At 47.5% G+C, this 25,569-nt stretch overlaps 1 protein-coding gene across 11 annotated transcripts in view; it reads right to left on the minus strand.

The window, feature by feature from the left end:
- CADPS (calcium dependent secretion activator) overlaps window positions 1-25,569 on the minus strand; it is a 206,436-nt gene that overhangs the window by 2,860 nt on the left and 178,007 nt on the right. For all 11 annotated transcript variants that reach the window (XM_077184356.1, XM_077184358.1, XM_077184357.1 and 8 more), the window contains 3 exons: window positions 21,418-21,450; window positions 18,707-18,814; window positions 189-293 (listed from right to left, as the gene is read on the minus strand). In XM_077184356.1, the coding sequence (XP_077040471.1) occupies window positions 189-293; window positions 18,707-18,814; window positions 21,418-21,450 (246 nt within the window). The remainder of the gene's footprint in view (window positions 1-188; window positions 294-18,706; window positions 18,815-21,417; window positions 21,451-25,569) is intronic.

Consider the following 25,569-nt stretch of genomic DNA (forward strand, 5'->3'; position numbering starts at 1 on the left):
TCTCTGCATTTAAAGTTCCCGTTTATCCAGTGCTACCTGCCATAGACAGAGCTATCTTAATTCTTTAAAAGAATATTAATGAATCCTTCATTTATCTGCCAGTGACAGAGCACATGCCACACACGTGCAGGAGCACACAAAGGCTCCTCCTGACAGTGAGGGGCACTGGGAACACCCTGGGTGCTTACCTTGACTATCCTGATGAGGGTTTTCAGCTGGTAGATGTGGAGCTGCAGGTCCATGCGGTCTGTCAGCCAAGTGCACACAACACTCATGGAGCTGGTGTACCATTGCTGCAAGAGAGACACGGCTTCTCCAGCACCCACACGGGGCTCTGTGCAATGCCCTGAGTGACACCTGTGCCCCCAGCATCCCATCACAGCCACCTCTGAGCCTCACAGCCACCTCTGAGCCTCACAGCCACCTGCCAGCCTGCTCATGGGGGGCCACAGACTGAGAGGGGACACTGGCATCTGCTCTTACACAGAATTTCCATGCATGGGCTTTTAAATTTTAATAAAAATAATAACAAAATAAACTTATTAGGAAGGTAAAGGCCACCAGTAGTGCCTTGAAATCTGATTTTGCCATTGATGGCACTTGCCAGCAGTGATGTGTGTTTGGCTCGAGCCATGTTTTAACCTGTTTCTCCCACAGTGAGAACACAGTCCTGCCTTTAAGGATGTTGGTCCCACACTCAGGTTACTTACCATCTTCAAATTCAATCATAAACAGGCACAGGATGAGTCTGGGACCCTGAGGGTGAGCAGAGGGGAGGCTCATGCAGGGAAAGGTTTGGCTGGGGGGAAGGATGCTGGTGTAAGCACCTACGGGTGGGTGCCTGCCCAGGCTGTGTGGGAAGTGCTTTGGTTTCACCCTCACAGTTATGAAAGATGGAAAAGCAGCAAAGAAATCAGCTTGTTTCAAGCTGCTGAACTCACAGGGCCCCTCCAGGGGCTGAAATTGTGCTGCTGTCTGTGCAAAAGGCTCGCAGCAGTGTGGCAGCAGCTCCTGCGGGCTGTGGATCAGAGCCCTGCTCATGCAGGGCTGACATGGCACATCTGATGCCCACAGATGAGCAGTGAGCCCTTAAGAGGAGGAAAAGCAGGGGCTGGGGGGTGGGTGGGGAGCCACAAAACCTCCCCAAGGTGCTCAGCACAAGGGCTGGTTACAAAGCAGGCAAAAACCCATCACACCTCTGTATGCACAGCTGCACCCTTCTTGTGACCTCTCTTACACACAGAGATCAAAGCCCATACTGCAGACCAGATGTAATTGATCTAGAACCAGTTAAAATAGTAAAGAAACTCCACCAGACCAGTTTATGAAGATCCTGACAGAGCACCATCCATAGTCTGGGATGCAGCTGCCTCCCAACAAGCCTGAAACCTTGCACCAGTCCAAGTCAGGTCTTGCTGCCCCCCTCAATGCCCCTCGGGCTGGGGGTCTCTGCCACAGAACATGCCCTGTCCTGCTGCTGGTGCAGCAGGGGAATGGAGACAACTGAACATTCTGTAATTGCAAAACTTGCCAGCGATTTGCTTCCCTCCATCCTTTGACACTGGCACCCACAAGGTGGCATGAGGCTCACCAAAGTAAACAAATGAGTCTAAGCTAAACCAGCCCTGCATCACAAAAATGTGTGCTCAACAGACATCTCTGAGCTGAGTGGCAGTACACCCAGGAGCTGCATAGGGATGAATTTTTCCCCCAACTCAAATGATGCTCCTCTTCTTTAATTTCTATACCACCTCTTTGTAACGAAGGAAATAAGGAGATGAAAGAGTCACCGAAGAAATGGCATGTGGTGACCTCATGCTCCATGCTTACACCTTGTGTAACTTGTGGCAGAGATTCTGCTGACCCTTCCTCTCCAGGACAGAAAGCTGGCAAGAGCTTGGTTGAGACTAATTGAGACTGGCAAGCAGAAGCTCTCAGCTGTCACCTGAGGTGCTGGCATCCGACTGGGGTTGAACAGTGAGTGAAGTGACCTGGGCAGCTGGTGTAGACCTGATGAGCACAGGAGACATGAAGGTCTGGTGGGGTTTCATACCTTCCAATGCCTCAGACTAGTCTGAGAAGTCAGAGTGTCCCTGGGTATCCTCTGAGGATCCCAGATACATGGACCCAGGGCAGCCAACAGCCAGCTGGTGGTTGGGTGGCACAGAGCAACTGCTGCCACTGGGGGATCTGCCTGGGTTCCCATGAAATGCTGCAGACCCACGTGGGCAAAACAGAGAAATTGTTAATGTTCATAAAGCTGCTTTTCTGCAATCAGTGTTAACTGAGTCATGCTCTTGGGTGACATTAGCTGTGACCCAGGGCTGTGCTGGCACATGGATGCCCAGGTCAGCCAAACACCTCCTTCCCCTTCTGCCACCTCTTCAAATCGGAGCCCCCAGAGGAAGGGCACAGCCATGTGTTACACACACACGCCCCCTCCCTTCCCCTGCCGCCTCCCAGCTTCCACAGAACGATCTGCTGGGTGTTTGTGTCAACTCTGCATGAGATGAGAAGTCCCTGGCAGGGGCAGGTCCTGCCATTTCTGTCTGTCCCACGCCACACACGCCCACAGGGCTATGTGATCCCAAACAGAAATTATAACCTCTGCCCGGAGGGTATTGGCAAGGTGACTTTGCTGCTGTGAGACCTTCCGAGCAAGCCAAATGAAATGCTTTTCTGTGTTTCTGGAGGGCACTTCAAACACCCTGGGTTCTGGGGAGATGCAAACTCCTTGGAAGCGAATGTGAATTGCAGCCCTCTCCTCTCGAGCAGCGGCTGACAAGGGCTCAGCCAGGCGCAGCGCTCGGCTGCATGAAAGGAGCTCTCTTTCTCAAAGCCAACTCACTCCCAAGACTTTCTGCTTTATGAGAAAAAGACAAAGTCTAATTCATTGATCTTGATACACAAAACCGTCACGTCACTTCATAGAGCACACACCAACTGCTGAATTTCAGCCCTGCATATTCATAAAAATAAGTTAGCCCATAAATTAAATGTTCCCTTTAGCTCTCGCTAGTGTTGATGTGCTATAAGACGCATAAGCCCTCTGATTCATGACTAACCTACCAAAGAAGATAACATTTGCATATGACTATATTATTAAAAAAACAACAAAAAAGCCAAATGCTCCTAAACAGAAACGTATTCACCTCAGACAAAAGAGCACAGAGTGCTCCTGTGGGGACACTGGCCACCTTGCTGTCCCCAAGGGGGTCTGCCATGCCCTCAGGGGCAGTGGGCTTCATGCTGGGGACACAGGGTGCCCTCTGGGATCCAGCTCCAGCCTTGTGGCTTGTCCCCAAAGACAAGGTGCAGAGGCCACAGCCCAAATACTGAACTTTGGGCTCTGACAAGGGGTTTGCAACACATTTCAGGCACATTTCGTTGCCACACCAAAGTAAATATCATAAATACATTTTCTGCAAAAAAACTCCTCATGCCTGGTTGTACAGAATAAATAGACCTCCCTGATGGTCCAGGCCTGTGGACAAAAGCTCACATGTAACTCAGTGTAGTACACACACACATTACTGGTGCTGCTGGCATCCCTGTCCCTCACCCAGGGGACAATTTACACTCAGTCTGGGGGCACAGGGTGAGGACAGGCTGTGGAGCCTGCATCCTCATGGATGCATAGTGGGTACCACTCCTCCAGCAGGATGTCAGCAGGGTAGAGGCAAACCACAGCCCCATGGCTGCACACCATGAGCCAGCCCCAGCAGAGGAAATGCAGACACTATCAGAGCCCAGTCACTGCAAGCAGGTACTGTATTTGTACAGACAGAAATTCAATCCCTCTTTCAGGTTTGTTTTCCTGTTCTCCTGTCTTTCACAGCAACCCTCATTGCTGGGTGCTAGGCTGGGTGGATGAGGTGGGCCATGGGCCAGCTGGGATGCACCAGGATGGGCATTACAGGAGCTGTAGCATTAAAAAAGGTGCATTTCTATGGCTGCCCTTCCAACCCACCCCAACCAGCCTGAGCAATAAGCTTACTTGTTCCCCAGCCCTCTGCCTTCTTTTTTTTTTTTTTTGAATGCAAAAACATGATCAATAAGTTCCTGAAATAGCAAGTTTGTCTCTGAATACATAAATTGTAGAAATTGGTATGAATAAATCTGCAAGTAGCACACTGAATGTGGCACATTTTATCAAAACCCAGCCCTGTGCTGGGCTCCTGTGCTTTCTGGGAGGTGGTGTCATTACACACACCCGGGAACATCTGCAAAGCCCCGTTCTCTTTGGTGTGAGCTGAATGGAAGCATGACCTCCTGTTCCTTGCCATGAACCTTGAGTTCACACTCATATTTTACATGTTACAGGAAGCCACAGCTCACCCCAGGAGTGCTGCAAACAGAATCTCGTAAGCCAGATGCAACACTGCTTCTTAAGGCACCTGAAGGAGCTGTATTCTTCATTCAAAAGCTTACATACTAGTAGCTTAAGGTCACTTCAGCTTTTGTAAAGAGTGGGACAAAACCAGGAATGCTTATAGGGCTGGGTTGTCAGCAGGGTAGCAGAGGGATTACAAGGAACCTGTGACTCTGCCTCTTTCTGCCTTTACTGGTAGTTTTTTTGTGTGTGAACAAGTGCCATACAACAGATTGAGGCTGGTATAAAGGCCTGGGACTGTGCAAGAGCACCCTGCTGAGCCTCAGCTGTGCTTGCAATTAGCAATAGGCATGAAATGATTATTGTTGTGGTGGCTGATGGCAATCTGAAGTGACAAGTTTTATGGGGGAAGTTGTAGTAGGGATGTTCAGCAAGTTTCTGCAAACCATTAATCGAAGGTTGCAGCACAGTTTAGTCAAAGCTATTTTATGTCATTCCAAAGGTCTCACAAGGATGCTGAAAGAATATTTTTCTGCTCTCAGTGCCTTGGAACGGAGTTTTTCTAGGTCAGGGATTCTTTACTGCTCTATTTAGTGTCAAAAATACCCATTTGCCTCAAATTAGCAGAAAGCTTGTAGTTAAGGGCTAGAGATTAGGCATACAAAATTACTCAGCAGGTGACTGCTGGGTGGATTTGGGGTTGAGAAGTCTTTAAAACTGACTACAAGACATTATATACTTCTGACAAAAGAACATAGTAATCCTACCTGCTTGCTTTAACCACTGTTGTTTGTCTATTATTATGTGCTTTAATGCTCATAAGAGCAAAACTACTGGTGATACTACTCAATTACCATAGTAACTCTCCCCTATGACCTCTCATTTCAGTACTCGCTTTCCAACCAGAACCAATCCAAGCAGGGCAAATCTATTTAAAACTGTGACACACACTGCACAAAGAGGCTCCGAATGCAGGCTGGCTCCCTCTCTTTGTCCAGGACATGGGCTTGTTTTGAAATGCTGAAAGGCAGCTTTGAAATGAACCCTTGAATTCAAGGTGTTTCAAAGATGAGGAACTGGATGCTGGGCGGACGCCACCACAGCATCCCTGAGCTGGCCAGCACGAAGTGAGGGGGCCACAGAGGTGGGAAGGGAGAGAGGAACAGGCTGGCTGTGAGCTGTACTTCCCAAAGGAAAACTGAACCTGCTCTCAGGAAACAGCTCAAAGTGATTTGATCAGTCAGAAAAAAAAAAAAAAAAGATAAAATTACCAACTCTTTGTTTCTGGCATTTGCACCCCTGTCCAATGGGCCAGAAGCTCAGCTGGGGGAAGGCAGAGTGGGGCTGTGATGATTTACAAGTGCTGACAGTAGGGGACAGCTGACAGAGCTGTGTCCATCCCAGTCCTGGGTGGCCCTGAGATCAAACTGGGTGTTTGGTGTTGTCATGAGTGTTCATGGCAGCCACCTCCCCTAAGCAGGTGCCATTTCCACAGGGAAGGGAGGGATGCAGCCCCAGCAGTGCAGGGACCCACTGCCTGGGGACCAGCCCGGTGCACACAGCTGCCAGTGTGTGCAGAGTGGGAGCAGAACTCTTCAGGAGCAGCCTGCAGCCCCAGGCACTGTGTCCCTCCCTGCACTCTCAGTGTGCCCAGCAGCACAGCCAGGTCTGTACACCAGCACTGCCTGCAGCCCTGCAACCCAAAGCCCAGATCTCCCTATGGCACTCATGGAAGGATCATTCTTGTCCATTCAGTCTTCTGTGGCCACCAAAGTGCTCCTCTCCACCTTCCCTCAACGTTTCTTTCGCTCTTGGTTACAGGCAGTTGTTGCTGTTCCAAAAACCTGGTGAAGATGGCAAGCCCAAAGCACAGGGCCTCAGAGCCAACGCAGTTCCTACTCCTGTCTATCAGAAATAAAGAGAAGTTCCCAGCATGAACATCCACAGCAGCTTATGCAATCCCTTTTCCAGTGGCCAGCTCTGCTGGGACACTGGGTGTGGATGAGGGCAGTGACTCTTGCCCTGCTCCCAAGCACTGTTAGCAAGGTCCTGGACAGGCTGGCAGAGCTGAGCCCAGCTGTTTTTCGGGCGGTTCTGGAAACCTGAGTTTTGTGGTGCTGCAGCCAGGCAGGGAGAGTGGGGATAGAGCAGGGACAGGGCCTTGGTGACACAAATGTGTCTGAAAAGCTTGAGTTAAGATATGTGGCAGTGGCCCTGGAGGAGGAGGTGGCAGAGCTGAGGTGGATGAAAAGCCACAGGCACCCAAGCACAAACACCATTCTGGTCCCCAGTGTCAATGAGGAGACTGAGATGGACCTTCTGCCATACAATGAAGAAGGAAGAGGCACACCTCTCCCCTACAAGCATACATTTTCTGGAGGGCAAACAGAGACCTGTCCATGCAGCAAACCCCATCCCATCCTCTCATCAGCTTTCTTTGCCACAACTCAACAAAATCCATCCTGTGTTTGGGTGTTACTCCACAGAGCCCTGCAGAAGGGCTCCCCTGCCCTGCCCTTCACTGGGGACCAAAGAACCACCCAAAGGCAGCTCAGCATTTGGAGCTACAAAACCTCCTCCAGCACAGAGGGCCAAAGCTGCAGTGGGCTCGGGGCTGAGCCCCCAGGCACAGAGCATCTGGCTCGGCCGTGTCCTGGCCGCAGCCATGGGTGGCACCAATAATGACCCAGAGGCTCTTTCGATTTACACCTGCCAAGGATTTGGACCATTCCCCCAAGCTGGGCAGGGCACAGGGCTCAGGGCACTGAGAATAACATTGCTGTGAGTGCCCAGGTTTTCCAGAAGCACAGAAATTGGTGTGACGCTGCCCACGTTACAGAAATAAGTTTAGCGGCTGTGGCTCTTGGAGCACACAGCTAACCATAAAATAAGCAATGAGTTAATATTGCAGGCATTGATCAGCTAGTCTTACAATTAATGCTTCCAATAAAAAAAAAAAAAAGCTCCCCTTTTATTCAACAGAATAAGAAATTAAACACTTGAGGGCTCATTCTAAAGAATGAATGAAATTGAATAAGCTACCTAGCACTTGAGATTCCCAGCGAGTGCTTGAATAGAGCAAACCTCCTGAGTTGAATGGATTGCCTTTTGGGACCAATTTGTCTCTTTTCACTCTTTATTCCTCCTTTTTTGCTGACAGATGTACAAAGGCGGAACTGCGCTGTGCAGCTTAGCTACATGCACCCACAGCAGCTGTCACTTTTGTCGAGCAAGTTAATCAAGCAAATGCCACCATATCCCACTTTCTATAAGGAACAACATGTTATAGACAGTAGTCTTGGGAGACGGGGAGGGAGGGAGAGAGACTTTATTTTAACTTTGAGTAGCTGGTATTTTTTTTTTTTTCCCTCTGTGTGTAAAAAAAAAAAAAAAGGAGGAAAAAAGCAACAGCCAAACCTGGTAGCACAAGCTGACACTTTTGTTTTCCCGTGGAACAAATATTTAATATGATTTTAACTCTAATTTGTACTAGAAGGAGAGCTGTCTGGTTTTAATTAAATTTAAGGGACTTAGGGGAACACAGTTAAAAAAAGAAATAGAAGCTTTTTGTTTGCATTAACGCTTGTTGATAATAATATATTGATTGTCAATTGCTAAGCCCAAAAGATTAGTGTAGTAAATAGAATTATCTGAATGCCACAAGTGAAGTGCTAGCTTCCCGTCTCTGCTTTTCCCTTTGTGAGGCACTCTGAATCACTGGTTGTTATTTATACATTTTCTTTGATAAAACCAACTTGTGTGGCTGATTTTTTTTTTTTAAACCCTGCCTCATTAAGTGTATAATAGCATTTACGTGTGGGGCTTTCTGCTTTTTAGCCTTTCAAGCTTAAGCTTATATTCCTCTCTCACAACCATGTTTCAAAACTTGGGATGTTCACAAACAATTGGATACACACCAATATTGTATATATCAGATGCTCTCTTGCTATTGCCAAAGACTAGAAAATAACAGAACATTATCCACAAAGAGTAAATAAATAGTTATCGTCCTGCTATGCTGCTGATGCCAGATAATAATGCTGTCCGGTCATTAGGCAGCTTTTCTGTGGCACATAATTCTTTAAGTTAGGTATGAAAAGCCAACATCAAAAGTGGGTCTGTTGGTGTAGCTCCACACAGCACATGGCAGAGCCCTGGGAGGGCTTCAGGCAGCCCTCAGGTTGCTGGTAGAAAGGTGATTCACCCCAAATTCAGACCCTTTGGAAAGTATCTTCCAGAAAATAAATCTAAGCTCTGGTGACAGTTTGCAGTGTGCTAATTTAACTTCTCTGCAGGGTCTTTGCCTTGGTACGTTCAGGAACCGTCAGTGTTTGGGATTTGTGACCCCTTTGCCAAACTGGGCACCCCATGTCTGTACCTCTCCCCTGTGAGAGAAGCCCCTGTTAGCTGTGCTCAGCAGGGCTCTGGGCGAGTGGTCCTCACAGCAGGCAACATGACCCTCATCTTCATAACGAAGCCTCTCTATAAAACTCCACATTAAATTCTAGAGATCTGGCAAAATGCTAGCAATTTGATAAAAATCCCCTGAAACCTTGGGGTCCTATTTTTTTTTTTTTGAAATAAAATTTTGACCTTGTTCTACCAAAGCCTTGTAGAATAAATCTGGAGTCTCCCAGGTGACACTCACAGCTACTACTGAAGTAAAAGTACTTTTTTTCCCTGGTATTTTATGTACCACTATAATGCTATCACTGCGAGTACACACGACGTGTTCTTCAACATCCACCCCAGAGCTGTGAATTCTGGATGCCTTTTACTCTATTTTATATTCCTTAACTACGAAATTTCATTCTTGTTGACAACGTACCAATATGAGGAAGTTACAAAGTCAAAAGGTCTTGATATGAAAATAATTTGTATTATTATTTAATAAAGTCACAGTCCCTAACGTTGCCTAATAGGGTTAAGCTGCTAGCCAGAGCAACTCATCATCTGTCTAGGATGCAAATGGCATCACCGAATTACATTATTTCTTTCCCCCCCCCTTTCCCAAAAATAAACCACAAAACAACTTTGAATCGCGTAAGAGCTCTGCCTTCCAGCAGGGAAGAGCGCTGGGAGCGAGCGCAGCGCGGAGCCGGGCGCGGGGAAGTGCCGCACGCTCTTTGCAGTACATATGGCACCTGAGAGCACCCACAGCTCGGGGAGCTCGGCTCCAGGCCGTGCTCAGGCTGCCGCCTCACCCGTAACTGCCTGGGGCTTGGACCCGCCGGGGCTCGGCAGGTCGGTGCCACAGGTGTTAATGGGAGGGAGGCCGGGGCTCCCGGGGTGCTGCCTGTGCTGGTGGGATCACACAAATTCCCTGCTCTCCAGAGGGGCACAGCCCGACCTGCATGCTCCTTGCTGCAGATTTCTCCCTGCTCTTAGCCCAAAATTTTATTCCTTTTCAGAGTGGACAAGGAGGGTCAATACCTTTTGTGTTGGTGGGGCCAAGGTTCCCAACAAACAAATGTACCCAAGAAGCTCATCCCTAACAGCCCCTGCTCTCATGCTGCACCAACCAGTAACACCTACACTTGTCCTGTCAGCTGTGACTCCACACGCCACAGAGGGTGCAGGTTTGTCTGTGCTGACCCTCAGTGGCTCTGCAGGCAATCTGTGCACTCTCAGCACACAGGCAAAGGCTTCCCAGAGCAGGGACACAGCCAGAAAGGGATCTGCAACACTGCTGCTCCTTCAGCGGGGAGGAACAACTCTGATGCCTTGTGCTCATTCAGGTGGCCCCCAGCCGTATGTCAGGCTGGTCTGCTCTGCTAGCCAGACACCAAAATCTCTGCTTAGCAAAGAGCCATACACTCACATTCCCAGCAGGAGTGATGGGGAATGTGTCAATGACTCCCCTTCTGCCCTGGGGAGAATCTCACTGAAAAAGCAGCTGCACTGCTGGCTCCTTTCTTCCTACAGCCAGGGATGTCCTGGTCCCAATCTGCTGGGGTTTGCTGTGACCAAACACCAACGGCAGCCCATGCACAGATCATCTCTGAATCCATCCCAGCCATGTGCTGCTGCTGCTCTGAGGAGGGCAGAGCTGCCAGGCTGTGTGCTGGTCAGGGCTGGATGGAGGGCAGCAGGCAGAGAAAACTGCAGGGGAGACCCCCATGCAAAAAACTACTACTCCATGGCAGGGGGAGCAGGAGTTGGTGCTCACGGTGATCTGGGAAGGAAGCAGGCTGCCACCCCAAACTTCTCTCCCATCCACAATGTCCTCAAACCAGGGACATCCCAAACCTGTCAGGTTTGCTGGCTGACTGCCTCAGCAGGTGCCTCATTTCCTTTCTGAGACTGGACAGTCCTAATCCTGTTTATACACTGAATTACACCTCCAGAAAATGCCCTTTTTAGGTAACAGGTAAAGCCTGTCCTGGCTACAGGAAGCCCTGAACTGGAAGACCCTGCCTTTCCAGGGTGTGCTGGCATGGAGCATCCCATATCCCTGCACACAGAGCGGGGGCCTGGGCACACCACCAGGTGGGCTCTGGGTGCTGAGCTCTCTCTCCTTCACTGCAGATACAGCTCTGCAAAGTGCACAGCATTCACTAGGAACTGCCAAATTAAATCCCCAAAAACCTGCTGCTTTGCAGGAATTTTCTGACTTCTCTTTTCCTAAATGAAAGAGCTTCTGCATAAAAACCTATAAAGGCGCACAAACAGAAAACCACTCCTGTATGGGTGCTTGTTCTCGAATACATTTTTAACTTATAAAATATTCTCTGCTTATTTCCATTTTTCAAAAAAGAAATGAAGTTGACATGTTAAAATCTGAGTTTCTATATAAAGCAGCCTAGTAAAACACAATATCCACACAACTGCTATTTTTCTGTCCTGATTCCAGAGCCCTGTTAGTGTGTGGCAGTGATGATAAAACTGGCTGCACAGTTGCTCAGTAAGATGCACAGCAATGCATGCTATAGAATACTTTCATTATACTTGTTATCAGTTTAAATTGGAAGCTGTCATGAAGTGGGACTTGATAAACTTTATCTGCTTCTTTTATAGCCTGAAAATTCCAAAAAAGTAACTAGAGGCTGCCTGTACACCTGGGCCCCGATTGCAGCAGCTGCCCTGGTCTCTCTCCTTCCTGGGGTTAAACACCGGCCGCAGTGCGCTCCCTGCCCGAGTCCCACCAGGCATTTTTGAATGCTGATATCATACATCCAGGGCCAGGCTTAAGGGAGCACCGGGAAAGGAAAGAGCCGCAGATCAAGAGAAACAAAATGACCTGGGACGGCTAATCTGGCACGCACCGCTGGCTGGCGCGGGCTGAGCAGCAATTGTGTGCGGCTGGGATGCAGGGGGAGGAAAGGAAAAGACGGATTGAAGGCGCTGCTGGAAATCAGACAATTCGTCATTGTCCGCGCAGGGGCTCTGCCCTGCACCGAGAGCTCCTTCGGGCAAAGGCTTTTGCAGAGCCCGCAGGGAGGGAGCAAAGCCCGGCCCCGCGGGATGGGGTCAGCCCCGCACACCTGCGGGCACCGGCACATCCCGGCCCTTCCCACGCCCCTCGCACCCCTGCTCGCAGCTGGGACCCAGCCTCCAGCTCTCTCCCCGATGACCCACACGACAGGAGCTCCAATACAGCCTCTTAAACTTAGCTGGAGGGCAGAGAGCACCGTGTAACGCGTCCGCAGTTATAAACGCGCAGAGAGCTCCTGGCCAGAGGCTGCTCAGCAAAAGGCTCTCTCTGGATGGAGAAGTCCATGCTCCTGCTCCCCCAAAGCCTTGGCTACTCACATCTACCAGGAAATAAATGATCTTTCACTCAGTGCCAGCCCCAAAACACAAATCTCTGACGCTCAAAAGCACGGTGCAGATGATGTTAGCAAGCCTATGCTGACCTTAACGTAACAGAGCAATCAGTCTGCCTTCTTAGAATGATTAATGGAAAATCTCCTCTGGAAAAGAAATCAAATTAACTGTCTTCAACCAAATGTCTACTGGAACACGAAAAGCTGTTCTGATAAAGACATTTAGGAGGGGAAAAAAACCCCTTTCAAGCATGTAAAATCCAGTGACAGATCTAGGATTTATTTTATTAAGACTCTCCCTAAAATAAATTAAATGGAGCCTACTTAAATGAGCACTTCAGGAAAGAAGCCTTGCTGAGGGGGAGCCTGGAGGCCATGTGCCCAGTGCATGCCTGGGCTGTGTGAAGCTAACAGAGGGGAATATCAGAGGACAAGGGCTGCCTCTCAGGAGTGGTGTCAGTGCTAAGCTCCTCTCCCCACTCCCCTGTGACTCCAAGAGGGCACATGGGGAGGAAAAGAGGCTGCAGAAGGACAGTGCATTCTATGCCCCCTCTGGACAAAGAGAATTTGCCCCCTAGAAGATATACTGACAACTGCCACAACAATTTTATGTTTTTTCCCAGCAAATGTGTTGCACTGAGATCAACTCCAGGTCCAGGTCTGAGCTTTGCCAAGCCAGCAAAGGGCAGCAAAAGCTCTATGGCTTTGGCTCCTCCAAAAATGTACAGAGAGGGAAAAGGAAGCTGTGCTCCCTTGAGATCAGTGTGCCTAATTGTCTTTGTTTCACAACTCCCTCTGGAAGGGGAGAGAGGGGGGAAAAAAAAAGCAAAAAACAACGCAGAAGAAATAGCTCCATGGAGGCCATATCAGGATGGGAGTGGGAGAGAGTTAGTGCCCTAATGAGCAGTCTAGCTGCGTGGGAGGGAAACAGGTTGTTGTCTGTCTCAGAGAAAGTGGTGAGTGTGGCTACAAGCAGCTCCGAGATGGAAGCCCAGCGCGCAGCCTGATATCCGCTCTTCCCCTGATCCTGCAACCCGGCCTCCTGTGAGTAATTCTAACTCACAGTGAGTAGCTCCACTGACTCACAACCAGGCTTTTGAGACTGGAGAGGGGAAGAAGAGGGGAGGATGGGAAGGGCTCTGTTTTGGCATTTGATTGTGCCATGCAAGGCTTACGGTCTAGCAAGAAATGCCATGATCCTGCAAGCATGCCTTGAAGGAGCTGCCAAAATTCAAGTGAGTAACCCTGCTAAGGGCAAAAGCTTTGATTTTAAAGATAAGCTAATTCCTCAGTGTCTGCAGAGGACTTGCTGAATTAACTGATCTAGCTGTGTTTTGAATTTTTTCAATATATTCAGGTGTGCTATCAGGCTCTAATGTGTAGGTACTGAAACATATGCTGAGCTGCCTGTGGATCCTCCAGTGACAAATGCTTACTCAGGCTCCTGGAAGCGTGTATAAGGATTCTGCTGAAGTCTTGAGACTCACACAGTGTCCTGCATCCTTTTTATCTCTGATATTTAGAAGTCTGATACCAGCAAGGGCAGCCTGCTTTGGAAACATGAGGACTGTCCTGCACCATGTCCCCAGCACTCCTGCTGGGCTCCTGGCTGAGGGAAGGAACCCCAAATCCATGAAAATCCACCAGATGCATCATCTGCCTTGGGATATCACTGGGGCTTCCTAAAAGGCAAACTCAGCTGAGCCTGAGGGACAGGACAGGATGCTGGAGCCTCAGCCAGGGGCTTTTGCCTCCCTGAAGGTGGTGGGAAGGAGATGCTGGCTCCTCTAGCTGATGAGAGGACCTGGAGTGAATGTTCCCCTGCACTGAGGACAGCCACAGGCAGAGCAAACCCTGCCCTCCCTGCTACACCTGCCAGACCCAGCTAATCCACCCTGCCATCAAGACTAGGAGCCGTTTCTGCCTTGCAGAGAAGAACAGGCTCATCTCTCGTTTCCGGAGCGCGTTCTCCGTCTGCTGTCCCGGCTGTGACACAGAGCGAGGGAGCTGAAGGCTCCCAGTGCCAGGGAAGTGGTGAAACTGCCTCCTGCAAACAGCACCCTGGCTGCTGCCACCTCGGCGGGCAGTATCACTGCGTGATTAAGTTCTTACCAGACTTTTTGGTAAAGGCAACCTTCCTGATCTGATAACTGCCAAGGACAAGCCAAATACACAGGGTCAATCCATGCACACTTAATCTCCAGAAGGCAGATTAAGTGTATAATTGACCCATATAATCCATGTATCATCTCCAGTGAAATGTTTTTTATGTCCGGTTTAGGCAGACATGAGGCCCATAAGACAGTGATCAGAGACACAGAATTACCATTGCAGTGGATTTCATCAAAGTTAGAGATGGCTTTTTAATCACTGATCTCAGAGACTGCTAGATTTAAGCAGATGAACTAGCACTAAGCACATCTGTTTTAATCCTTATCTTCTCCTCAGGCTGGTGTCTTCAAGAAGTACAAGGAGGAAAAAAATAAATTAATTTTTTTTTTAGGTCCTCGCAATCTTAGGAGCTTCTCTTGGTGTTTTGATCCCTCATATCAAAAGCATGTTTTTGTTTTTTTGGGTAAGATATTGAATTAATCATCAGAGAGAAAAATGCCATCTGCGCTATTCAGGGACTGCATCGGGATGCTGGAATTCGCAGGATCTCGGGAAGCTCACCCAGTGCTCAGTAGCCTTTTGTGTATGTGCTACTCACTGTGGCTGGGGAGGAAATAGTCACCCTATGTTTTACATTAGTGTTTACCAATTTATGTGGAAAAAAGGTTGGCATTCACACTATCTACTAGTCAATCCTAGACTTTCTGGATCACATATGTTATGATGGATTGAAATCTATACTGTGAGTATCTAAGGGTGTTTGTAAAGATACACACACATGCATGGATCTAGAAATAACTTCTGTCAAAGGGCACAACCCTCACAAGAAAAACTCCCACTGCCTTCAGACAAAATGACAGATGTATAAACTCTGATCCTATGAAATTCTGAGTGACCTAAGACAAAGAGGACCTGAGTTTTACAGGATTGGTCTGAAGACTCAAGATCACTCTGAAGATATTTTCCCATGTTTAAGATACACCCACCTGCTTCTGCCTCATTGTTCCTATAAAAAGTTCCATTCTGTATGTCAACTCTGCTCCCCTCTCTGGGCAAAAAGTGATAAAATTTCACTTCCTGTCAGGCACCACACAGAGTTTGTGATCCTTCTGCATTGTGTGCACAGTACCATAGGGTTTCAATCCCAAAACACCCAGCCAGGCATAGGAGTGCAGGGAGAGAATGCTATGATGCTATTCTGAAACTCCTCTGTTACCACTGCTCTCTACCAATGGGCCTTATTACAGTGTTTTAGCTTTAAATGTTATCAAATTAGTGAACCAGGCCAAGTAAATAAGTCATGTTACTCTGCAGTAAACAGCACTGCCAAAAAGCTAGTTAGGTTTTGATTACCAGCAGAACTCCACGATCAATCTGTTCATTCAACGATCCCAAGAATACAGATTTTTAAAATTAAGATGACTCTATTTCAGGGAGGGGGGAAAACCCATCCTGACTAATTTGCAGAATTAAAGAGGATTAACTCAGAGACCACACAGAAATATAACAATAATCTGCCACAAACACCAGTATCTCCTAAAGAGCAGAGCCCTGTTCTGCAGGCATGAGCAAGTCAGGCGATGCAGGGGAAGAGAGATGGTTTCTGAGCTAAGAAATCATGGCAAATACCAAGAAAAGACATATTAACCCAGCATCTCTGGGGACATGGCCTAACACACTCTGCAGCCTCTGTTCTGGGGAGGAAATAAATGGGGAATAAATGGGAATACAGGGCAGGATTGCAGAGAAGTGTGGGGATTACGAGTATCCCAGGCATTCAAACCCCACAAAACATGCAATAGACAACTTTGCACTGTGCACCTCTGCTCCTGCACTGCCCAGGACTGTGCAGAAAGGGGATGTAGCCCACACTGTGAGTGTCTTCACTGGGACCCCACTGGGTGCACAGGACTTGCCTGCAGGCAGGTTTAAGCTGTTTCCTGCCACTGCTGCCCCTATTGGCATGCAACAGCCTAAACTGGACTGAGATTTGGCCAGGGCAAGCCAGCACTGCTGCACTAAACCAGCTGAGGACCCGGCTGTGAAAGTGTTAATAATCTCATTGCCTGGACAAACTGCAGCTAAGAGGATTGCTCCCCTGCCATGCTGGGGGAAGAAGGAACAAAATAAGGTCCAACTCCAACTTAGCATCATAAATACCATTTTTGATTATTCCTCTTCTTTTTCTTATTAACGAGGTAGTTAGTACCTGAAATGTCCTTGGAAAATAAGACCAAAGGAGCTTAAAGACCCCAGGACCATGCTGCTTTGCTGGGTTAGGTGAGAGGGGCAAAAGGCTGCAGGGCTCTTTCTGAGCTCAATAATGGAGTCACACATTTGCTCCTGCTTTTACACAAACATGGGTGAACACAGCACCAGCTTAAATGGGGTCTGGTGACTCCCTTGCAAACCCTGTGCTGGTACTGATCCACCAGGAGCACCTGAGCCATGATGGGAGCTGACCACAGGAGCCAGCTCCTTCAGCTGCAGCCTGACAAAGACAACACATGACTGCTCAAAACATAATTCCAAGTTTTGGGTGACAAGGGCTTGGCACAATCCATTCCCTCCTTGCAAAGCAGCCGCCCCACAGCTTGCCCTGCCCACGGGCACACGCTCACACACATGAGACACATGCAAACATGCCAGTAGCATCAGATCCCAGCTCTGTCCCACTGGGATGGGAACAGGAATGGGAACAGCTCCCACATGCTGCAATTCCCACCTGCAGCCAGTGTAAGTCAAAACAGGCAGAGCAATGTAAAAACCCCATCTTTGATTATTTAATTCCACACGGCTCAGGGAGACTTGAGGAAAGCAGGGAGGGAAAGAAGGGTTTTGCATTTTTTGCTTTCCACCAAGGTAGCTGCTCTTTTGCTTTTTAGTTCATGTCAACTGTTAATTTGTTTAAAATATGGCTTGGTAAAACCAAGTATGAGTGGATCAAACTGAAATCAATATTTGTGTTAATTACAGCCTTTTGAAAATTGGAAATAATGGCCCAAATCGGTACAAACACACCAACTGTGAATCATAGGGAAAGGATGAGGGAAAAGGCAGTGTGGGCATTGAAAAGAACAGTCCAGATGAGCTCTGGAAATTTAACTGCTCGTGGAATAAATTTCAACACAAACGAGCAATGCACTCGCAGGCCTGCTGCAGATGGAAGCGACAGTCTTTTGTTTCATGTTTTGTTTTTTCTCCCCATGCCTGCTTGATGGGTGATTTTCTGTCTGGTGCTCACGCTGCAAACTCTCCCCAGAGCCGAGCCTGGAGGAGGCACTGCTGTGCTCTGTGCATGAATGAGGCATTCTCAGTGGATATGGGTCATGCTAGTAGATGTACACAGTAAGATTATTTGACTCTTAATTCATGCCACTTGATATAATGTGATAAAACATTTGACATGAGAGATAAGTTCCATTTTAATCTGGTAAGTTATGGGGAAAAGAGAGAGTGGGAATTGTAAAGGAAGAAGAGGTTTCTGAGGGACAGGTAATGTGCAGAAAGAGAAGTATTGAGTGAAGGAAGAGGTTGGCTGGGGAAAAAGCAGATTTCCCTGCACACCGAGGAAGCAAAAGAGTGAGTAAAGAAAGCACAGAAGGCTGTTAGAGTTCCAGAGCCAGGAGACTGAGACATGGCACTGCTGAGGGATGGAAGGAAGGAAAGAAGGGAAAGAAGCTGCTTCAAACAGAAATTGAGATACGGACAAATATCCTAGAGAGACTGAAACAGTAATGCTGCAGTCTGGTCATCAACAGAAAACCTTTACTATAGAACAGCTACAAGGACAGAAAGGCTGTAACAAAACAAGAGCAACAGAAACAGAGATACCTTTGACATGCATCCAAACCTAAAAAACTCAGGCATCACAGGTCACTGTTCTCTCACAGTCCAACAAACTGATCTTGTCCAGCTGAAAATTAGCTATGAACATCTGGGTCAGTTCCTACCAGCCATCTTCATCAAGGAGACCATGTCTCAAATTTACCTTTGGTGGCAGACACCACAACATGGTCCTCCTTTATACTAAAGCCCATTCATAATCAGCTCTGTTTTGATTAGCTTTTAAAATTAAAGTTTAGTATGTTAAATTTGCTGTCAGATTTGGAGTGCTTGTCAAGGAAACAATGCAAAACATGCAGAAGAGTTGGCCCTTAGCAAACACATCTGCCAAAAACCTGGCTCAAATTTGAACGGTGAGAGCTGTGACTGAGATGTTCTGATACAGAGAAATTAACACATATTAAAGAGCTCTCTTAGAAGATACTGGTTTTTAAAATCCACACACAGACTAAGACACAGTAGACTAGAGTAGAGATTTAAAGCAGGCAGAGAGGAGATACGAGCCTTAGTCAGAAAGAAGGGAAAGATTTATTTTTTTAAAGCTGTAACCAATAAATTTTCTCAAAATGTGACTTATCCTCCTGTCTTATTTTGTCACATTTTGGGTCTCTCCTGCTTGGTGTCCAAGGAGGAGAGGGCATTTACTTACATCAAATAACCTTTCTATATACATCTCCTCATTGACCTTATCACGCAGGACATCCTGAGAGTGGCGGACAAATGTCACATAGGCATCAGCAACATCCATTCCTGGCTTCTGCATGGAGGAGAGAAGAAGAGAGAGAGAGAAAAACATGAATAGTGACGCAGGGGGCAGCTTCTCTGTGCAGCCTCATCACTGCTTTTCCTTCTCTTCCATCTCCTGCTGTCCTCCTGCAGTTTGCCCTTTCCTTACCTGATGAACACTTACCTGATGTCACATTTCTACAGCTCTCTGTAGAATTTAACTGATTTTTAAAGAGAAATCTAGAAGCATGCAAGATTCTGGGGGGAACAGCATTGCTTTAAAGCAGTAAAAGGAACTGAAGCAGCTGGATGAGAAAATGCTTAAAAAAAAATTCTTGTTTGAGTTCACATTGCTTGTTATATTGGATTCAAACTTACCTCAAATGAAACCCATTAAAACATGGTAACACGAGTCATTACAAGAGCTGCCACAAAATCTTAAATTTGTGTGGCACATTGTAAGTTTGTTAATAACTAGTGTCATTAGTTTCCATTACTGTGATTTACCTCAGATCACAGAGTATCATTTCTCTGCAAGGTACAATTGTCAGCCGCTGTAAATTGAAGTTAGTTAACACATCCATGTAATTTCCAGGGTGAAAATGAGGACAGTTTGGAAAGCAGTAGGAAGGGAGTTTTTTAATACAAAGCAAACAATTATCAAGCAAAGGGCCAGTGCTTGGCCCTTGGGAAGGCAGTGACATTTCTTAACACCTACTGCAACAATGACAAGGTATTAATTTGAAAAACAATGAGGACAACACAAACGTGGCAGTAGTCAAGTGTTACACTTTCAAGCAATTTTCAGTCTGCTGATTGTGCCCCTTCCAAGGCAGGATTAGATGGATTGGTTTGTACCAAGACAATTGCAACAGAATTGCAGAATTAGATTTAACTAACATTTGCAGAATTAGATTTAAGTGGTGGGTTTCTGTTCAACACCAGGATTTCCCCTCTGTCCTCCAGCTGAACAGGTTTTTCTTTCTCCTTCCCCTGGAAAGGCAGTGGCTCACGGACCATGGGGTGGCCTCTGCACAGGTCTGGGGGCTGTGTGGGGCTGGTGGTTCAGTTCATTAAAAATGTTGAGGCTGTCAAGGAAGCCTCCGTAATATGGTTTCATTTCCAGGGGCAGGTGGGGAAACAACTGAAAACTAACCCAGGTGAATGATTTCTGCTCTGATTTACACAAAGAACTGGAGCATCTGTCTGGCTTTGAGGAGAGGAGCAGACACTGCTGCAGACTTCCTAAGGGTGTCCAAGGTACAAATCTTTTGGAAAAGCTTGAAAGGGTTACACAGCATTTTACTAAGACCACTTCCCCGGAGATGCTTTACTTTCAGAACATAGTGGCCTCAGAGAAGGCCATGCTTCACCCTAGAAGTTACTTAAAATAACTGTTCAGTGTTCAAATTTCTGATGAATAAATATTTAAGATGCATTGAAACAACTAGGACATTTCATCTGAAGGATCTCCACATTTTCAGGGCAAGAAATAAATTCTGAGTTTTTCTTCCCAAGGCTCTCAAAATCTTGCTTTTATTACTCCAAGAGAACAGGATGCCAAGATCTGCACTGGGGTATTTTAAACCAAGCAACACCTCTTAATGTTCAAGAGTTTGTCTTTTCCATGCTAGGCTCAAGATATGATAATTTTGTAGGCAACATTTAGGTTGGGCCAAAGGGCTGAAAAAAACCAAATGCAGATGATGTGGTCCAAGATGTCTGATAAATTTATCACGTTGTCATATGAGAACATGCAGAACAATACACCTGCATTAAATATACACACATTATGCACACACATCATCAGACTCAACTGAGTTACTCTTGGTTTCCACTGCCCTCTTACTGGGTGCAGGAACTGGTGTGGTATATTAATATCTGTTTTTCTGCATTTGCAGTTGCTCAGGATCCTTCTGCCTGTAAATGTTACAGTAACCCCTTATTCCAGCCAACATTCATATATTGCACTTCAACTTAATTTAAATGTAAATTTCTGGCAAGTTAAGTGCTCTGTCTAAGAACATTAAGGGCTCTTTTCCTTATGAATCAAGGTCTAATTAGAGGAGACGATGTACAGTTTCCCTACACCAATTACAGAAAAATGGAAAAAATTATTTTCATTAACAATTTCCCAAACACATGTTGGTAGCTCATCACCATTTCCCCAAAGTAATAAAAAAGTCATTTTCCAAAAGAGTAAAATAAACCAACAATTAGAAGAACAAAAATAAAATAGATTAGCTAATGTGTTAGATGTGTGTTGGCTCAGTTCTAACATGTCTGGACTTTTTGTTTGGAAATTATACTGTATTTGTACAAGTCCAAATGAAGAATCAACAGAATGCACTGCTCCCATTTTTTTTTTCAAATGTGATTCAAGCCAATTGCATAAATATGGTACCTTTTTGACACCATCTGCAAATTGTTGCCTAAACAGCCTCTTAGGTCTCCATAAGAGGGTAACTGCTCATTATTAACATAATGGAGATATCCTTTCCAGTTCAAATGTTAGAAGTATGAAGGCCCATGGCTCAATCTTGGCTGTTAATGCATAATGTGGGTTGCTACACATGCCATAAACCAAAGCACAATGCAAATTACTATGACAGAAGTTGTTTAAATTGTGCTTACGGGTACATCCACGTATTTGGAAGCAGCCTTCACCTGTAAAAGGAACAAGAAGAGAGTTAACACCACCAGTACCTTTTCAGGTCCCTGTTTTTTTTTTAAACTCTCTAAGACCATCTCCAGCCAAGACTTGGGACAACATAATGCTGAGTAGGTTGAAAAAGGTGATGAAACTCACTTTCCTGTCTCAAACGGTGGTATTTTTGTTGTTGTTTTTTTTTTTTGGAGAGGTAACTTTACTGCTGCTAAAGCTCTAATAGCAGCAGATGATAGTGTGGGAGTTGTGCTTCTACTTCAGCGAGCGGGGGAAGACGGGGTTCGTAAGAAGACATCGTTATTTTCTTCGGAGGCCTCGCTCTCCACCTGATGCCACGTGTCTCCCAAGGCACTGCATGTCTCTCCTGCTGGGAGCTGTATCCCAGGAGCAGTGCCAGCTTCCCTGGGAGCAGGGCCATGATGGCATGGTGAGGCTGGCAGGGGCCTGCACCAAGCTAGACAAAAGAAAGGACCCTAATTTTGCTCCCTTCCCATCGTCCTGCCCACGGTGTGCTTCCCTCCTGGGACATTGTCAAGACCAGGCTGGATAAGGCTTTGACTAGCATGGGTAATGGAAGATGTCCTTGCCTGTGGCAGAAGGGTTGGAACAACATGATTTTTAAGGTCCCTTCCAACCCATCCTGTGATGCTTTGCTGGGCTGAAGGTTTCCTGAGAAGTTTTGCACATGAATGCCTGTGGCTGGGCTGGTTGGAAAGTTGTGTTCACGTTTCAAAACTTATCCCTGTTGCCTTCACCTGCAGCTTCTCCTGCACTCACTTGTTCTTCCCCCACATCAGTGAATTAAAAAAAAATAATTATTTTCCCTCTTGTTGCTGGCCCTGATGCTGGCAAGAGCTTGCAGACCATGTTGGGGCAGTGTGCTCACGCCCTGCCACGCAGAAGTGCTCTGAAGCTTTTCTGCTTCCCAGACTGAACAGCTACCTCATTTTCCCTTGATTTTCCTCCCTTTTCAGAAGATACTGTTGGAGGGAAGGTATCAGAGATGGACACTGCACTCTGGGGTGTCATCACAAGCTGGTGTGATCTGCAAGACCCCGCACTGACTTTGTCTGTGATTTTCCATGCAGCAGGGTGCACGTTGCCTGGCGCGGGAGGCGGGGTGGCCCCTGACGTCAGGGCCAACTCTTCCAACTGAGCAGTGCCCAGCTGGCCACAGAGACCTTTTTCCCACTGTAGCATAAGGCACAGTGTCTAGAAAGAGGATGGCTGGGATTTTCCACAACGCTTCTGCTTTTAATTAGGGTAAGCGTTGCCGGCCATCTTTGTTTGGGTGTAAAAGCTCACCTGCTTTTAAATATTTCTAAAGCTACCATTAAAACAGCCTAAATATAACACGCACACAGTTGCATCTTGGGATGAATAAATTATGTGTCCCGAATGAGAGAATGAATGTATGTGTGAGACAGAATGTGAGAGTGGGTGGAAGCACTCATATGGTGTGTGTGGGGGGTGCATAATTAAGCACAATGAGGCGATACAAAAGACCAGACTGGTGGTAATTGCCGAGGTGAACGCGGCGAGCATTGGCAGCGCCCAGGCTGCCGAGCCGGGGGGCAAGAACAGAGGGAAGGGCAGGAGGAGGGCACCGAGCGCCTGCTGCTGCAGTGTGACCCCAGGTCTGCCTGCCAGAGGGGCTGCAGGGGGACGGGGAACATCCCAGCACATGACTTTATGAAGGAGACAGCAAAATCAGCACCAGAGCAAACACTTGTGTTGTCTCCAGGTATTCCTGTTTCCAGCCGGCTGGCTGGACACCTTGCCCTGTCTCTGCATTTATCCTCACAACTTTCTGGGGAGGTGGTGAAGTGCTATCCCTTGCTCCTGCGGAATGGGAGCGGAGGAGCCTCAGCCTCCATGTGTGAAGGCAGCTGGAGCCCATCCAGTGGATGCAGCTCCAGGAGAGCAGGCAGTCATGGCACACCCACGCAGGCAGGGTGCCCATGTGAGCACCAAACCAGCAGTTTTTCTGAGCAGCAAAGCCCAACAACCAGGAGGAAAGCCTGGAAAATGATGTGTCTCAACAGCCTGCAGAACTCAAGCTGGGGTCCTTCCTCAGGGCTGCACCTGTACCTTCAAATATCAAATGGAGCACGAAACCAGGCAGAGGCAAACCTGCCAGCTGAGTGTGGATTTAGCACTCTTGGGTCCAGCTTAGCGCCACTTTCAAACTACCTTCTCCAAAGCCAAGAGGCGACAAGAATAACTCAGCTTCCTGCGATCTCCTCCCTCCACCCACAAAAAAACTGAGCTGCTTCTCCTGCCCACTCTCCTTTAATCAGAATAATTACTTGTTTTTCTTTAAAGTCAGATTTGGCTACATTTAGTGAAATTTCCAAACTGCCGGATGTTGTGTGATTTTTGCTAGGCTGCCGTTTTTCACAAAGTATGTGACTTTGCCATGAAACATCTCAGTTTACCATACAAATTTTGTGCAGAACAAAAATAAGATCTTTTACTTCTGTCTCCCTTGGGTAGCATGGAATCTTTGGTTATAATTACCACAGGTGTAAAGCTCTGCCTACAGAGGCCATCCAGATTACAGGGAATTTTAGCAGCTGGCATTCCTGTGAGCCAGTGGATCTGCACATGCAGACACCCAGCCAGGGCCTGGGCTGCTGCCACCAAGATGCACTCAAATGTAGCAACAAACAGAAAAAAAAAAAAGTCTGGCCAAATTTAGAAGGGTGTTTTCCTCTCAAAGTGCTCTGCAAGGAGAAGTGGCTAGTGAGAATTTATTAGGACAACAGATGCATTAATTTTATCTTGAATTTCGAGGCAAGAATTGGAAATGAGGATATCCTACTAGGTGATAAAACTGTCTGTCACAAGACCCCCGAGTACATGTCACTTGCAGAGTGCCTGGAAAACACGCGATGAAAGAAGTTGGTGGAAGGGGGTGGGAGACTAATGCTTTCTGGAGCTCAGTGGCTTGGACCATCACACTTTGTTGTATTTGTTCAGACAGGGAAAACGTGGGAGGTGGTGCAAGCATGCTGTAACAAGAGAGAGATTCTGTATTTATCACTGCAAAGACTAAACACAGCAAGTCACATTACTACTGCAGGGAGAGGAGACTTGCTAAGCCCAGTGCCAAGGGGTCAGGGCTGCTCCTCAGCCTCCTCTCCCAGTGGCTTCCAGCAAATATGGGGGCCAAAGCGAGAGACATCCCTTTGTCAGGAAGGAGCAATCCTGCTCTTCTGTCGTGTACCCAGCCCACTTGCTGTGGGCGAGGGACCAACACTTTCCTGAGACATGCACACACCACGCACAGCAGCTATTTGGATACACATCCCTTCCTGACTGAAAACTCATGAAATCCAGGCTTTGGGACCATGTTTGAAGGCTGTGGGGCTGTCGGAGTGGGACAGCTTGTTTTGCTGCTGCTGGGGCAGTGAACTGTCAGTAAGTGTCCGAGGAGCAGTAGAGAGGATGCCTGAACCCTATGCGCCCACGTGCTGGTCCTGACAGGTGCCCAGAGCCCAGGTGCAGCTGGGGCTTTGCTCAGCAATCAAAGGGAGCAGCACTCGGCAGTGTAAACAGTGGGATGTGGTGGGAGCAGTGCAGCACCAACCGAGGAACAGCTTGGATTCACGGGGAAGGAAGGGCTGCACACTACTCTGTCTACACGGGCTGATGCCGGTACTTCCGATGCCTGGAAAGCTGCCGCCTCCACATCCTCTGCTGCTGGCACACAAGCATTTCCTAACCCTCCACAGCACTGGAATGAGGGAAGGTATCCAGGTATCCATACCCTGCATCCCCCCGAGCACAGGTGAGCACAGCCCTGGGGCTGTAACCTCACAGGGTTTATCCAGGGAGAAGAGCTGCACGGCAGGGCAGCGAAGGGAACACCCTCCCTTCCTCTCTTCTCTGAAGAACAAAGTGCCTCCAGCACACCTGAAAAGGCAGAATGCTTAGTTTGAACCCCACGGTGGTTCAGATAAGCTGCCAGACTGTGTATACAAAGCTGCCAAGAGCAGTTTCTTGCCTCTGCTGTTAAGCCTTCCTAAATCCATCTCCATTTCCAGATGGATCCTACAAACTGCCTCAAACTCAGCAAAAGGGCCCAAGAGTAGCAAACAGCAGACATTTGCAAG

Source organism: Agelaius phoeniceus, chromosome 11 (assembly GCF_051311805.1).
Source record: "Agelaius phoeniceus isolate bAgePho1 chromosome 11, bAgePho1.hap1, whole genome shotgun sequence".
In the NCBI taxonomy this organism is placed as follows: domain Eukaryota; kingdom Metazoa; phylum Chordata; class Aves; order Passeriformes; family Icteridae; genus Agelaius; species Agelaius phoeniceus.